The 15,704-nt window shown below is 31.1% G+C and overlaps 3 protein-coding genes across 3 annotated transcripts; 1 reads left to right on the plus strand and 2 right to left on the minus strand.

The window, feature by feature from the left end:
• Positions 1-716: 716 nt before the first annotated feature.
• LOC119606199 (peptidyl-prolyl cis-trans isomerase D) lies at positions 717-2,900 on the minus strand. The gene is made up of 5 exons (XM_037959618.1): positions 2,654-2,900; positions 2,342-2,586; positions 2,094-2,285; positions 1,902-2,030; positions 717-1,843 (listed from the first exon to the last, which is right to left on the minus strand). Exons 1-5 carry the CDS (start codon positions 2,730-2,732, stop codon positions 1,346-1,348), a joined length of 1,143 nt encoding a protein of 380 aa, XP_037815546.1. The 5' UTR covers positions 2,733-2,900; the 3' UTR covers positions 717-1,345.
• A 634-nt stretch (positions 2,901-3,534) lies between these two features.
• Positions 3,535-8,542, minus strand: LOC119606202 (odorant receptor 63a-like). The gene is made up of 9 exons (XM_037959621.1): positions 8,391-8,542; positions 8,228-8,327; positions 8,027-8,165; positions 7,768-7,959; positions 7,588-7,692; positions 4,161-4,326; positions 3,877-4,084; positions 3,661-3,816; positions 3,535-3,594 (listed from the first exon to the last, which is right to left on the minus strand). The coding sequence occupies exons 1-9, from the start codon at positions 8,525-8,527 to the stop codon at positions 3,535-3,537; spliced, it is 1,263 nt and encodes a 420-aa protein (XP_037815549.1). The 5' UTR covers positions 8,528-8,542.
• Positions 8,543-10,889: 2,347 nt separating this feature from the next.
• On the plus strand, positions 10,890-15,677 carry LOC119606205 (odorant receptor 63a-like). The gene is made up of 10 exons (XM_037959625.1): positions 10,890-11,035; positions 11,644-11,743; positions 11,807-11,945; positions 12,633-12,830; positions 12,896-13,000; positions 13,065-13,230; positions 13,285-13,390; positions 14,237-14,338; positions 15,334-15,489; positions 15,551-15,677. Exons 1-10 carry the CDS (start codon positions 10,899-10,901, stop codon positions 15,605-15,607), a joined length of 1,266 nt encoding a protein of 421 aa, XP_037815553.1. The 5' UTR covers positions 10,890-10,898; the 3' UTR covers positions 15,608-15,677.
• Positions 15,678-15,704: the final 27 nt, after the last annotated feature.

The raw sequence follows: 15,704 nt of genomic DNA on the forward strand, positions 1-15,704 counted from the left end.
TTTCACCTATTGGTCCTAGCAAAAACTGTCCAAAGGAGTTCAGTACTCACCTTGGTGCAAATTTCATCCAAATCGGAAGACATCGATTTTAAAAGTTGAGTCACTTGACACGAAATTGCCCATATGTATACATATGTACTTAATAAACTCACATTAAAGCCCAAAGTTAAATTCAAAAAAATATCTATTGTAACATTCATACATACACTTTACATTTGTAATCAATACCACTTGCTGCTGGTATTTTGTGTAAATATTAGTAAAAGCAGGAATGCGTAAAAATTCCCTAATGTCATATGGAAAATTGTACTTACTAATGTTTATTGTGGTTGGTTCATTAGCTGGCGCAAAACTTGATATGCTAACAAACAAAATTTGAAAAAAAATTTAAATGATTGATGATTTAAAGTTTTAACTATGAACATATTTATGAATATTTGTGATAAGAATGCATGTATCACACCTTGATTGCAGAACAAATAAATAATTCGCTATAAATTAATGAGCCTAATATGCTCGTGTATAGAAAACACACCTGTAATTTCATCAACACATGTTATCGCCTCAGCATATACTTTTTAGACCATTCACTTTATATGATAAATTTGTTAAAAAGTTTGTGATATTTCTAATTTATGTATATAAATGCCCTGGAACCAAATCACACAGAGTTTATTTTAAGTTAAAACTTTTAACATTAAATAAAATAAATATTATTTAGATACATATTTATTTTAAGTAAATTTCAGAAATATATTAACATTTTTATTAGAATATAATCTTATACACGTATAAAACATAATTATTTAAACTGATATAAACAACATCTATTTTTTATCATAACAAATAAAAAACATAGGCCAACAAGATTTGAGAAACGGCAAAATCCAGAGACCAAAATATAATTTTCTAAAATAAGTTATCTCGAGGAAAAAAGAACTTAAACCTTTATTTAAAAAATTGGACTTTCAGATGACATAACAAATATTGTTAAATCGTCTTAAATATGGCCAAAAATAGAGATTTTTTAAAACTTCATCAAACCATATTTGAAAAACCTGATGTTAGAAAAGTATACCTTGGCCTCTGTGCTAAATATTTGTTGGCCTGTATAATATGCTTAAAAATATGAACAAGTACAATTACAACGAAATAGCATAATAATAAAGAGAGATAGATATATTTCTTATTAGCAATTTTTGAAAATAACTGTTTTTCATGTGAAGATAAATATAAATTCATTTCATTTAAAACTTTAAGCTTTTTAACCATTTCAGTATTTGGATGAAAAACCCCTGAGATTTAGTTTCATTTGAAAAAAATCATGATGCATCCTGGAAAAAATTTAGTTGAAAAGAGTTTTTAATTTTTTCATTTGATGGCGATTGTATTCCGCCAACAACTGTTTGCCACGATTAAGTTCATTCAGAATGTGTTTATTATCGGGTATAAATTCATGAGCCCTTTTCAAATCACTGATGGCATCTTCATAGTTCTTAAGGGCTATTTGTGCTTGACCGCGTCTAAAGTATGCCTTACTGCAGTTGTTATCAAGACGTAAAGCTTCCGTACAACAATATTTAGCATTGGCGTAATTATTCAATTTCAATTCAACTGCAGCCATATTGACATTATTCACCACAGAGAATTGATCTAATTTTCTGAGATCATCATCGGAACACTCAATGTGAGCTAGTTCTTGCCAATCATAACGTTTACGCAAAAGATTATAATACCGATTAGCCTTGCGGTATTTACGTCTTGCTTCATAGAATTTTTCCCGGGTAAAGTAATAATTGCCAGCATTACGTATTTTTGTTAATAATTGTAATAATTCTTCAATCTGTTAAAAGATAAAGTAATGAGTATAAATAAAAATATTTTAAATTTGAGAATATTACCGCAAAATCTTTCATTTTATCTTCCCAGTCTTGAGGATAAGGTGGCAGCCACTCTTCGGTTTCATCAGCATCATTATAACCCCAATCTTCTCCTGGTGCAATTTCACCACAATTAACTATAACAATTTCCTAATGCATACTTAAAATTAGGAAACATACATGGAAATTGAGTTTATAGGAAGAGACCATTACCTCACTAGGTATTCCATCATCGCTGGTATTCTGTTCCATATCACCTATAATACCCAAACCTCTTAGTACTTTTCCCACAACCACATTTGTTCCATTTAGATTGTCACATGCCACCGAAGAGATTATGAATTGTGAGTTATTTGTATTGGGCTGACCATAGTTGGCCATACTAACACAGCCCTCATCGGAATGCTAAAATGTATTAATAATTTTAATGGTTGCTTTGTTTACAAATATTAATAACTTACCTCTAATACAAAATTTTCATCTTCAAATATTGGACCATATATACTTTCTCCACAAGAGCCATCATTGTTTACCACATCACCACTTTGTGCCACATACACCCGAGTGACTTTATGAAAGCGCACTCCCTTATAATGCAATGGCTTTCCCAAAGTGCCCAAACCTTTTTCACCGGTACACAGAGCACGAAAGTTTTCAGCCGTCTTAGGAACTACATCTTTGCGTAATTCTATTATAATACGGCCGGCTAAAATTGTTTACAAATAATTTTATGTAAATAAACAGAAATTTCTAGGTCATATCAAAATAATTACCAAATTCCTGGCCAATGTTAATGTCTAGAAAAACTATAGGATTCGTTGCATTTACTGGTTGTAACAATTCTTTGTTCATTTTTATTGTTGAATATTAATGTTTATAAAGATTATATGTATATATTTATGGTAGAAAGAACTTAACAAAGTTATATTTTTGTAATTTATATTATTTTAATTTATTTGTTTTGTAAAAAGTATGCAAAAAATTATCAAAACAAAACAGATGTTAAGAAGAGATCGTAGTTGTAGGAAAATTTTTAACGGCGTTGAAAAACTATAAATAATAACTACATTACCTTACGGATAACAGTATTATCAAAACTGTATTATCGACATTATTTCCGTTTTAGCATATACAATATTGAGTAGAATTTTAAAATCAAGCACTAATCTGTTATTTTAAAGAAACCGATTGTTTCTTAAACAAAACTCATATACCTAGAGGTGGAGGAGTCAGAGGACCGCACAGTAAATTACGCCGGTACCTGCATTAGAATTATGGCGAGTTTTAACACACACACTCCAAAATTAAATTATTATCTTCTTGACTTTTTCTCAATATTCAGTTCCCTGAAGTTCCATGGGATTAACTAAATATTAATTCTGGAACATCTGCAACTTCCTCCTTTTTGTCCTGCCCCAGAGAGTCGTTGTTGTTTGTCGTTACCTTAGCTATGCAATTAATAACAAATGTTTGTAAATGTAAAAAAGTAATTAAGGAAAATATGTAATTTTTATTAGAGGTGTTAATTTTTCTACTATTAAAACAATAAAAGCAGTGCTGGTTAAACCGTGCTTGCAATAAATATTAATATAATCATTATTTGTGTTATACTATTATACTATTAATTTAATTAAAATAATATTGAATTCTCTTTTTAGTCCATGCCACTAAGATTTCTCAACAATAGAAAATACGAACCACTTGTCTGAACAATCTGTAATAAATATAAATTAAAGTAAATAATTCTTTTTTAAACCCAATTATTACGACAAAGTATTACCGATAGCAAAGTCATATGAGACATGGTAGTAAAACCCGATACTTGTAAATATAACGTACGATTAGTTCTCAAAATCATCATATTTATTATATAACGAAATTGTTTAGATTCATTATACCAGGAATTGATATACCAAAGTGAAGGAGTTTTCTCACTCTGTTAAAAGATTATTAAAATAATTGTTAAATGCAATTTCTAAAGGTAAATGTCACAAACCTCCGTTATAATTTTCTGACCATTATAACAGTAAATAACAATTTGAAAACCAGCAGCACCCAAGAAACACAACATTTTAAAGAACAATGTTATATCCTGTTCCAGGCCAACATTGGCCATAAACATAACTACACATAAAACCAACATACTCAAGAGACATTGAGCCAAACTGGGATTGCGATACATACTGTTGATTTTTTCATAATATCTTTTGAACGGAAAATATAACATGAGTTTTGTTAAATTTTGAATAGAAATAAGTTAAAAATCATTTCAAATTCTACCTGTAAATTCGTCCATGCAAACGCACACAGCAGAGTAAATATTTAACTCTTTCGGTTTGTGGTATTTCCTCATTGGTGGCATGTTCTAAGAGTTTATGAAGGACTTCAAATAATGCTGAACAATGAACCACTATTATAATGAAAATCCCATCGAAACATACAGCACCTGGAAAATATGTAGATAAATGAGTAGTACATACTTATACATATGTACATTAATCCTTATCACTACCACGTAACGTCCTATCGGCCGATAAACCTTACGTCCTTCCTACTTAAAACCTTGGAACGGATTGTCGATAGTATGTTTAAAAACAGACAAAGACCTCAAATATAAACAGCATTCTTATGTAAAGGGACGATTGGTGATACACTGGGGGCATAAATTGACATCGAAGGCGCCTTCAATAACGTGCACACTGATACTCTTATCCAATCCTTAGACCAGTTTTATGTTGATCATGTTCTCCGTAACTGGATCAACTACATGGATAAGCTGCGAGATGTACGATATAACTATCAAGAAAGGAATATTTCGGGGTACATCACAGGTTGGCATTTTGTCCCCTTTACTCTTTGTTAGTCTCCTAAGAACCCTAACCGAAAAAGGACTTAGACCTGTCTGCTATGCAAACGATGTCGTAATACTTCTAAGGGATACAAATTACTTGTGTAAAAGAGCTGAAGATCAATGTTAACCCGGCGAAGGCGGAAAATTTCTAAATATACTGATCCATGTTTCTTGAGCAAGAAGATACCGGTGACAGACAGAGTTAAGTATTTAGGTGTAATCGTTGATCGGAAATTAAGATGGATATAATGCATAGAAGGTAGGATCAACATGACACATCGGTGCTGGGCGCTATGTAGAAGAACCATAGGCATGAAATGGGGTCTTAGTCCCACTATGACACTTTGGCTTTATAAAAGTGTAATTATACCGATTTTAGCTTATGCTTCAATAATCTGGAGGCCTTCTTTGGACAAAAAAGTGTAATTTTAAATGACTACAGGGAGTTCAGCGTGCATGCTAGTAAGGTATAAGTAAAGACACGGGTATTACGCTCTAGAAACGTTTACCCGTAGTAATCCGTTGCTACACGGATGGCTCTAAATTGACGTACAAAGTGGGCCTGAAGCCCTGGAAATAGAAATATACCAGCGTTTATCTAATCACAACACTAGCTTCCAGGCAAAACAAAATGCGTAAATGGGATTAGAAAAAATATGGCTCCCACAGGCCTTATTTACCGACAGGCAGAAGACACTTAGGGTGTTATCAGATGATAAAGATAATCTGAGATCGTATTGGATTGTATAAAAGCTCTAACCGAATACTCTCTCCACAGATCATATGGGTACCTGGTAGGGTGATCGACTCGATTTTTCAACCGGTTTTAAAACCGGTTTTTGTCGGTTTTTTCTTAATGTTGATTTTTCGAATATCGAATAACCCGGTTTTTTCACTTTTTAAAAACCGGTTTCGAATACTTTCATTTGCTTTGTATTCAAAGATTATTTAAATATAATTTTTAAGTAAATAATAATACAGCCCGACTAAATTTTAAAAATATTCGAGTCGAGGAACTAGCGTATATTTTTCTACAGCTCCTTTGGTTAAACTTTTTTGATTTTCCTAATTAATTAAAAAAAAATATTTGTAAAATTGATAACTGTTTGATAAAATTTTATCAATCTTAAGATTATATTCCAATTACAATAATTAATTTACGGCTGAAATTTTATGGAAGTGTTGGAATGCCTATGCAAATTTCCTAAACAGGGCTTTTAAAATAAGCTAGGATTACATAGTACCTTATGTTTAACAGAAGTGTCCCACTTTTTCCCTAATTTTTTTATATTAATGAAATAATGTAAATCAGACGACTAGATCTAAAGATATACCCCTTATTCACAAACAACATTTTTATTTTATAAAAGGTTTATAAAACAAAATTTCCATATAAAATCTTATTTTTAAACTGTTTATAAAATAAAAATTTTGTTTGTGAATAAGGGGGATAATCTTTTAAACTGTTAAAAATCATTTCACATTAATCACATTAAGTTTTTCAAATTAAAATATATTTTTTTATTTATAATGAAAAACCGGTTAACCGGTTTTTTCTGAATTTGAAAAATATCAACCGGTTTTTTTTTTAAATGTCATCTATTCGAACTATTAAAAAACCGGTTTTTGGAAAATGTCGAATAATCGATCACCCTAGTACCTGGCCACTCGGGGGTCGTCGGCAACGAAAGAGCGAATGTAATAGTTTTAAAGGGAAGGGAGCTCGAGATAGTTAACCTGATGAACGCAAAACCATTCGGTGCAATAAGGCCTCTTGGAATAATGAATGAATAATGAATAAAGACCGCATGAGGTGACCCTAACGAGGGCAAGACGAGAAGCCTTCTCAAAATAAGGAAGTCTGAGGTTAGTATGATGATACGTATTTTGAGTGGATACACAGGATTACGCACACAGCTGTACTACATTAGATGTGCGGATTCAGACGATTGTAGAGCATGTAGGGAGGACAGTGAAACTCTGCATCATTTTCATTGCCATTGTCAGGCTTTCGCCGAAATTAGATCTAAATAACTAGGGAGTGATATTATTCTGGATATAATAACTATCACGAACACTGATTGGAAAATTCTTATGAAATACGTTCAGGAAACTGAGTTTCTGATGAACATCCTCCTAACCTATAAGCTTTAAAGTCAATTTTTGAAGGAGATCTTATCTCAACCTGTCCCTCATAGGTTCAAAATAACTTCTTGTGCAAATATATTGCTCAGCTTCAATAGCAAACAAACTTTGCAACATATGGTTTTAGAATTTAACCAGAACCCAGAATTTTATACTTTTGTGGGTCTACGACCAATTTTTAGATGTGTTACAAACGGAATGACCAAATCAATATAATCCTATATTTTTTGACGGTGGATATAACAAAGGTTAAATGTTTATTTTAAAACCAATATAGACGGCATAACAAACCTCGCGTTTTTTAATGCCTCGTATACATATGTTAAAAAAACGATTTTTTCAGTTTTAGATAAAGATATCTCAAATAAGAGATGTAATGATAAAATTCAGATTTAGCGCAGTTCAATCCTTTAGACAAATTTGTTGGCCTATGTAATCAATAATTTTCGGATTTAATTTTCAAATTATTTTTGGATCCATAAATTAAAATATTCTGAAATTGTTTGTGTTTGATTGGGAATTTAATTTGGTGAAATTTGACCATATTTGACCAGGGACCCATACTTATATGTTTAGAATAACACTTTAATCTTCATAATAACAATCTAAATCTCTCTAACGAATTCAATTGTGGGATCGGTATATAATTAAATATGTTACAAAAATAAGATAATATTGGTTTACAAGTTCACATAAAATTTCTCAACTTACACATTCCACATATATAATTCTCAATACCAGCAATTATATATTGTATGGGATAGTAAGGTAATGTCATGCCATAGTCATGCCACATGGGAAATAATGCAGGCATTGCTGTAAAGACAAAAAATTTCACAAAAGTAACCCCAATTATAAGAAAAAATGCTAAATGTCTTCATACAAACTTACGTAATTGTAGAGTGAAATTTTGCGGTTGTATGTGGGTGTAATAGTAATTGGCAAATATACAGGAGAACATATAAAATCCGCAAGCCATCATGCACGAAAATGTAAAGAAATTCAATTGATGCTTAATGTGCACCCAAGAATCGGTCAAAATCTCCTTAATTTCTTGCAGAAGTTGTTGTTTGCAATTTATGGCTAATTGGTATACATACATATGTTTATAAGATTCAAGGTTATTAGAAAATTATATATTAATAATTACCCAAATCGAAAATACCCAATTCATATAGTAAAGTACCATCGGTGGCAGTATGCAATAGATCGTAGAATTCATGCTGCACAAATACCAAATAAATTAATTTTAATATCGAAATCCAAGCTTGATTCGCTGTACAAATAGCCTGCAACGATGTTGTATTAATTTTATATATACTACATTGTTTAGGATTTCTGGAGCACTCACATCGGCTGATTCTACAAATGGTTCATTACGATTATGCCAAACCAAACAGTATTGGGCACATAGACCCACCAAGGATATTAGTACCAGCAAAGCATTGACACTATAAAATAGTTATTTCCACTTAAATAACCTAGTTGCTAAATTTATCTTTAATTTGACTTACAATTTAATGGGATCTTTAAAGCCAGTCTTGTATTTAATATTCACGCCAGTCATAAATGAGATTTTATAAAAGGTACTTAATATTTGTTCATTAACAATTTCTTGTGATTTTAAAATGTCCTTTAGCATCTGAGACATTTTGTAAAAACTTTTGAACTGTAAACTTTAATTTAAGTTGTACTATATTCCTTGAAATTTTGTGTTATTTTAAACGGTTTTAAAAAAATATTAAACTTTTTATAGACAATTTTAACATATTCAAAAATTGTTTAATTAAAGACTACAAATGTTAAAAAAATGCTAAATGTCATTAAATACTGATGATTCTCACGCTCTTCTTTCCTAATAAAGAAATCATTGTCAAGTATTTCGAAAGGAATGGCACTTCAAGTGTATAAACAAAACCTTTGCAAGGAATGGGTGACTAGAAATTATTACTAAAAGAATGTACATACATTACTAAAAGAATGCATAACTTTCCTGTACATTTTTCTTTTATCTTAATTTTATTTTTTGCTGGGTTGTAACTAAAAAACAAAATTCTACTTTAAAAAATTTATCATATTTTTTAATGTTAATTGTTTTCCTTATGTACTGTTTTTCAGTCTGAAATGTCTTCTCAACTCTATTGATTCCCTATCCCAAATCTGACGACACATTATCTAATTCATATAAGAGTTTTGGATACTAAGTTTTTGGTAAATTAATTTGATAACCATAACGAAATTAACAGATTGATCTTCAGGCCACGGTATCGTATATGATAGACGAATAACCCACAGAGAAATAGGAACTCAGGTGGTCCGCATGGGCGCATGTTAGATCGAGCACACTTGTAGATACATATCTTGCAGATAGGCCTAGGTGTATTTCTTCTGATGTATATATGAACATCTAACTACTACCTAACTAACTACTAACTAACTAACTAACTAACAACTAACTTAACTAACTAACTAACTAACTAACTAACTAACTAACGAAACTAACTAACTAACTAACTAACTAACTAACTAACGACCTAACTAACTAACTAACTAATAACTAACTAACTAACTAACTAACTAACTAACTAACTAACTAACTACTAACTAACTAACTCTACTAACTAACTAACGAAACTAACTAACTAACTAACTAACTAACTAACGAAACTAACTAACTAACTAACTAACTTAACTAACTAACTAACTAACTAACTAACCGAACAACTAACTAACTAACTAACTAACTAAACTAATAACTAACTAACTAACTAACTAACTAACTAACTAACTAACTAACTCACTAACTAACGAACTAACTAACTAACTAACTAACTAACTAATCTAACTAACTAACTAACTAACTAACTAACTAACTAACTAACTAACTAACTAACTAACTAACTAACTAACTAACTAACTAACTAACTAACTAACTAACTAACTAACTAACTAACTAACTAACTAACTAACTAACTAACTAACTAACTAACTACTAACTAACTAACTAACTAACTAACTAACTAACTACTAACTAACTAACTAACTAACTAACTAACTAACTAACTAACTAACTAACTAACTAACTAACTAACTAACTAACTAACTAACTAACTAACTAACTAACTAACTAACTAACTAACTAACTAACTAACTAACTAACTAACTAACTAACTAACTAACTAACTAACTAACTAACTAACTAACTAACTACTAACTAACTAACTAACTAACTAACTAACTAACTAACTAACTAACTAACTAACTAACTAACTAACTAACTAACTAACTAACTAACTAACTAACTAACAAACTAACTAACTAACTAACTAACTAACTAACTATCTAACTAACTAACTAACTAAACAATCTCTGGATCTTTGCCTATTTCGGGTTATAAGTTACTTTCATCGAAAGAGGTTCACACTATATGGGATGTGGTAATATAGGAATTTAATTATATAAACACCGAATTTAATTATATAAACACCGAATGAAATTTCAATATTTCTATGAATGTTGAGATCATATAGAATCTTGCAGGTTGTCATTATTGCAAATATCTCAGCATGAATAACACTACAGTCATTCGGCAGACGATGAGCGATTCTTATCCCAACACCGCATTTCATTTTCGATTTATCTGGAGTTAAACTTGTTTGCTATGAAACCCCTCAGCCAATTGCTTCTGGATGGAATGCTAACTTCGTTGGTTCCAGACTAAGGACACTTAAACACCTCACATGTCCAGATGCGATACAATTTATTCCAACAATTTTTCTATACGATATAATGTTTTGAAAACATCCCTAATACTAACTATTATTTTGGTTTTCTGCTATAAACTTGATCAATTATGCATTTAATCGATTAAATAGGGATATTATTTTACAAATTTATGGGGCGTTTACATAAAAACCATAAATTATTTTTTATTTGCCTAAAATATTATACTATTTGTTTAATATAAAACCTTAATAATAGCAACAAAAGGATAACAGTTAGTGTCCAAAAATTCTTCAAAAATGTCAGAAGATCTAAATAAAATTTTGCTTAAAAAAAGTTTGAAGAATAAGGAAATAATTAAACCTTTGGTATGGATTTCAATGTCAATTGGTTGTAATATTAAATACGCAACATCATTTAAAGATCCAGTAAAGTTGTAAGTGTCTCATACGATTTATAAAGGAAACATAATGTAAATATATTTATAGAACAAGTTGGGAAATATATTTACCCCGCCCAACTACGACTATATGGAGATTTTCACTGTAAATGTGACGAAAATCGGGCCATAAACAGGTTTTTAAGAACTAAAATTTCTCTTTAAAATATCTGTCCATAATTGACCCCATATAAATCCTCTTACACAAAATCAGTTTATTGTGAAACATCGTCTTAAAAGGATGATAAATATAATAATAAAATTAACTAAATGATTTCTTCGAATTTGTTATTGATTTATTAATCAATCGATCATATCCTGTAAAGTCCGATCCATAATTGACTCAAATCTCAATAAATGTCCCTCATCCGAAAATTGTTCGGATGTTTGTATCAATATAAGATAATACAGAAATCTTATATAGATCGTTGCATTAAATGCCGAAAGGAATGAGTTTAAAAATTTGCTTAGATATAGAAAATTTATTACTTTTTACCCTTATGTAGATCTTTGATATAACTGGTAATTCATATAAAAATAAAAATTTTGCAATTCTGGAGTAGTTTTTAATTTAAGTTACACTTCTTGTTATCTTTTGTTTAAAGAATAAGCTTGACCCTGGTCATATTATCTATACTGGGCCTGGGTGGTCAATATTATTTCATTTGGGAGAATCGTTCCAAATCTTTGCTGACATATACAGATGTAAGTTATTGAATTTAAATATATTTAATTTTTGTACCAATATTAATATAGTTTTAATTACAGGCCATCTGTACCTCTTTTCAAACATGGATTTCGATCAGCAAATTGTTTCATTTCGCTTTTACCCAACATAAATTTGAAAAATTGGTAAAAATGGCTCAGAATACGGAAATTTTACAAAACTTTGAAATATTTGAACTAAGTACGACTTATATTTATTAGATTAATTTTCCCAAGAAATCATGATTACATGACTAAGGTGACATAAACATATTGGATCTATCTATGTATATAGGGTCTAAAATGAAATATCGTCTGATGTCCAACTTACTTTGTAGTAGAGTGCAAACGGTTGTTTCGAATCTGTTTAATGGTTGTAAAACACTTACAAGTCTGGGAGCCAGTCAAGTCAGGACTACAACCAGAAATAGAGAACAGATTGACTACAGTCATGACCTGATTGTCTACAGTCAAGACTAAGTATTGGTCGAGTCTATTGGCTAGATACCAATTATTTGCCAAACTATAATTAAGAATAAAGATCAGACTCCAAATGAAACTATAGTAGTATACAGAAGACTATAGTCTCAATTGTAAACCAGACTATAGTTAAGACTATATGTATATGATATCATAGTTACAGAACAGGCTATAGATAGATAGGTGGCAGATTTATATTATTATATACTCCAATGACTGGAGACGACCCCAACACTCAACAGTATTAATTTTTGTAAAACTCTTCCGAAAATCATTTGCGCCGGACTTTAATTTCCTAGATAGTGATCAGAAAGTTATTTTAGAGTCCGCAATAGTTTTATGCTATTATTTTTTACATCATTTAAAGAATCCGATCCAATGTTCATAATTTTCCATTTCGCTACCCTAGATATCTTCAACAAAAAGCATATAACCGAAGAGATTCAAGGCATACTTCACGATTCGTGGCTAGATATAAAACGTCAATTAAATTTTTATATTATCAGTGTATTTGGCATCGTGGGTTGGTATTATTTTAGTTGTTTAGCTGTCAATATCTACAATACGTATACCTATGACAGTCCCACGGAATTTGAATTATTATATCGTAAGTTTTTAATATTATATATTATAAATTAACGATATATAAAGCAATTTTTTTCTATATAAAAGCATTTCAAGGCGCTTTTCCCATGTGGCGTGATAAAGGTATACAATTTCCTTACTATTTTATAACCTACATAATAAGTGGCTCTGAGACCCATATATCGGGAATGTGTGAGTATATAATAATATCTCAATTAACAATATTTAATATTGTTTTTTGTACGCCTTTTCACAGCTGCTGTAAGTTTTGCCGGTCTTTATATTGTCACCTCTTTGCATACTTTGGCTTTATTGAAAATTCTACGCCGACTTGTTGTCTATTCGACAACTGAGGATGTTTTGCCGCAAGAACGTGTTAAATATATATTGGCCTGGGCTAAGTTGCATCAACGTATATATGAGTGTGTAATGGATATTTATTAGGAATATTTTGATCAACTTATTTTGCTTTACAGATATTTTTACGAGATTAATTCTTTGTATTATATTCAGAGTGCTCCCCTGTTTCTTTGTAGTATGCTGGTCATATGTTTGTTAATATTTCAGGGCAGTGTTGGTCTGGTTGGTATCAATATCGCTTTAAAATGTTTGTATATCCATCATTAAAACAATTGGGATATTGATTTTTGTCATTCAGGAGTACATATATTCTGGGTCCTTATCAGATCCTGGCATTTCATGTCTGTCTGTCTCTAAAAACACGATAGGGCCCACACTGGATGATGTTCATGATATCTCCTAGTCACCTATAAGTGACCTCCCAGGTATTGTCAAATATCTTGGGAACGAAATTATTCCGAATATAACATTGTTCACGACCACTGATTAGAAAAGTCGTAGGAATTACGTCCAGGAAACTAAGTATCTGAGCTTATGTAAGGGTTTTCCCACCAATATTTTTATGTAAAAAAGCTCATATCAGATCCAATAGGTTGATAGAGTATACATAAATACATATTTCTAGAGGAAGAGACCCTTAATTTGAGAAATTAATCACTCTTTGTCCCAAGCCCCCATTGAAGGGACTATTCTGAGTATCGGACGATAATACTTTTCATTATTATCATTATATAACGAATTTCCCTCAAATATTTTCCATGTAAAAGAGCACGTATAACAGACCTGGTAGGTTGATAGAGTATAAAAATTTCTATCAGCCGGACCTAGAGGTTTTAGAAATTAATCTCTCTTTCAAATTCAGACCCAAGGCCCAATTAAAGGCACTATACCTAAATAATAAATCCAATAAATCACTAACTCATGGTTATTAGATATAAAAGGATCGATTAATAACGACCTAGTTTCCAAATTTCACTTAATTTTTTGATGGTGGGTATATAAGATCCGATGTAGCCTACTATAGCACTCCTACTTCTTTTATAACTAATTTATTTATTTTTATCCAAGGGATCCGATGTTGATGTTGTCATAAAAATGGTTCTTTATTTTTCTGCAGCTGGTTTTGAGGTTTCTATGTTTTGCTTTAATGGTCAACGTTTAACATCGGAGGTAAGAAATTACAAAAATATAAAACGTATAACGATTATTTCATTCCGTAGATACATTTCTACTTATTGGAAGAAGACCTACAAAATTGTATACATTCGGAATCCTTATAGGATTCAAAGACTATCGGGCTTATTCTATTCTAAATCAAACATTTTAGTTATGTAGTGTATTGTGGTGGAACTAGTAAAAAAGGTTGTAGGAGGCAGGATAGATAAGCAGATATCGCTGTCATCGGCAAATGAGTATATAGAGTTGGAAGTTTGACATAGAAGGTCATTTATGAAAATAAAAAATAGGCTAGGAGAAAGAACGGAGCCTTGCGGTACCCCTGTATTAATCTTGAACCCGTTTGACGAGATCCCATCTATAATAACTCGTATAATGCGATCTCTGAAAAAGCTCGAAAGAAATCGATTGAAGTTATTACCGACACCAAATGCAATAAGTTTTGATATAATTGCACCACGCCACACTCTATCAAACACCTTGGAAATATCTAGAGCCACCACTTTACTTTCACCAAAATGGTGAATGGAATGACACCATTAAGTAAATTGTTGGTCTCTAGATATTTGACAAGATGAAAATTAAACATACTTTCCATAACTTTAGAAAGTGCAGAACAAATTGCAATTGAGCGATAATTTTCAGGGTTATTAGCCTCTCCCTTTTTAAGAATTGGCGCGACATTAGCAATCTTCCAGCATGTAGGAAATTTTCCGGCATGATATAGGATGCTGAAAAGATTAGCTAATGGACGAGCTAGCATCGAAGAGCACTGCTTCATGACCGGTATGCCATCAGGTCCAGGAGACTTATTTATGCTGAGATCCGCCAAAATTCTTTTAAAGGCACTCACTCGAAAGAATATATTAGGCATAGTTAACGAAGAATACACAATTCTGGATCGATAATTTTTTTCCATTTTTTGTTGTTCTGCAAACCCTCTTCGAATCAAATTTTTATCTTTTAAATGTCTTTATTCCTTATTATAGAGTGAACGACTGCCAGTGGCTCTTTATAACTGTAAATGGTATGACGAAAATACTGAATTCAAATTCATTATACGCATGATGCTAATGAGAACCAATCGCACGTTGGCAATACAAGTGGGGGGCTTCACCACAATGTCTCTGGTTACACTGTTGGGAGTAAGTTTAGTAGAAATCGAAACTAAGCAAACATCTAATGTTATATCCATAACTATTTTAGATTATGCGTTCCAGTTTTTCCTATTGTCTGCTGCTGCGTGAATTCAACAGTGAATAAGCAATATATGGTAGCAGATCAAGTACAATTCGAAATAAATTTTACACAAAGTTTCAAAAATACATCAAAAAAATTTATTTAAAAAAAAAATCTTTTT

Source organism: Lucilia sericata, unplaced genomic scaffold (genome assembly GCF_015586225.1).
Source record: "Lucilia sericata isolate MDLA Ls3-8-SP2 unplaced genomic scaffold, ASM1558622v1 Contig000559F_arrow, whole genome shotgun sequence".
NCBI classification, from domain to species: domain Eukaryota; kingdom Metazoa; phylum Arthropoda; class Insecta; order Diptera; family Calliphoridae; genus Lucilia; species Lucilia sericata.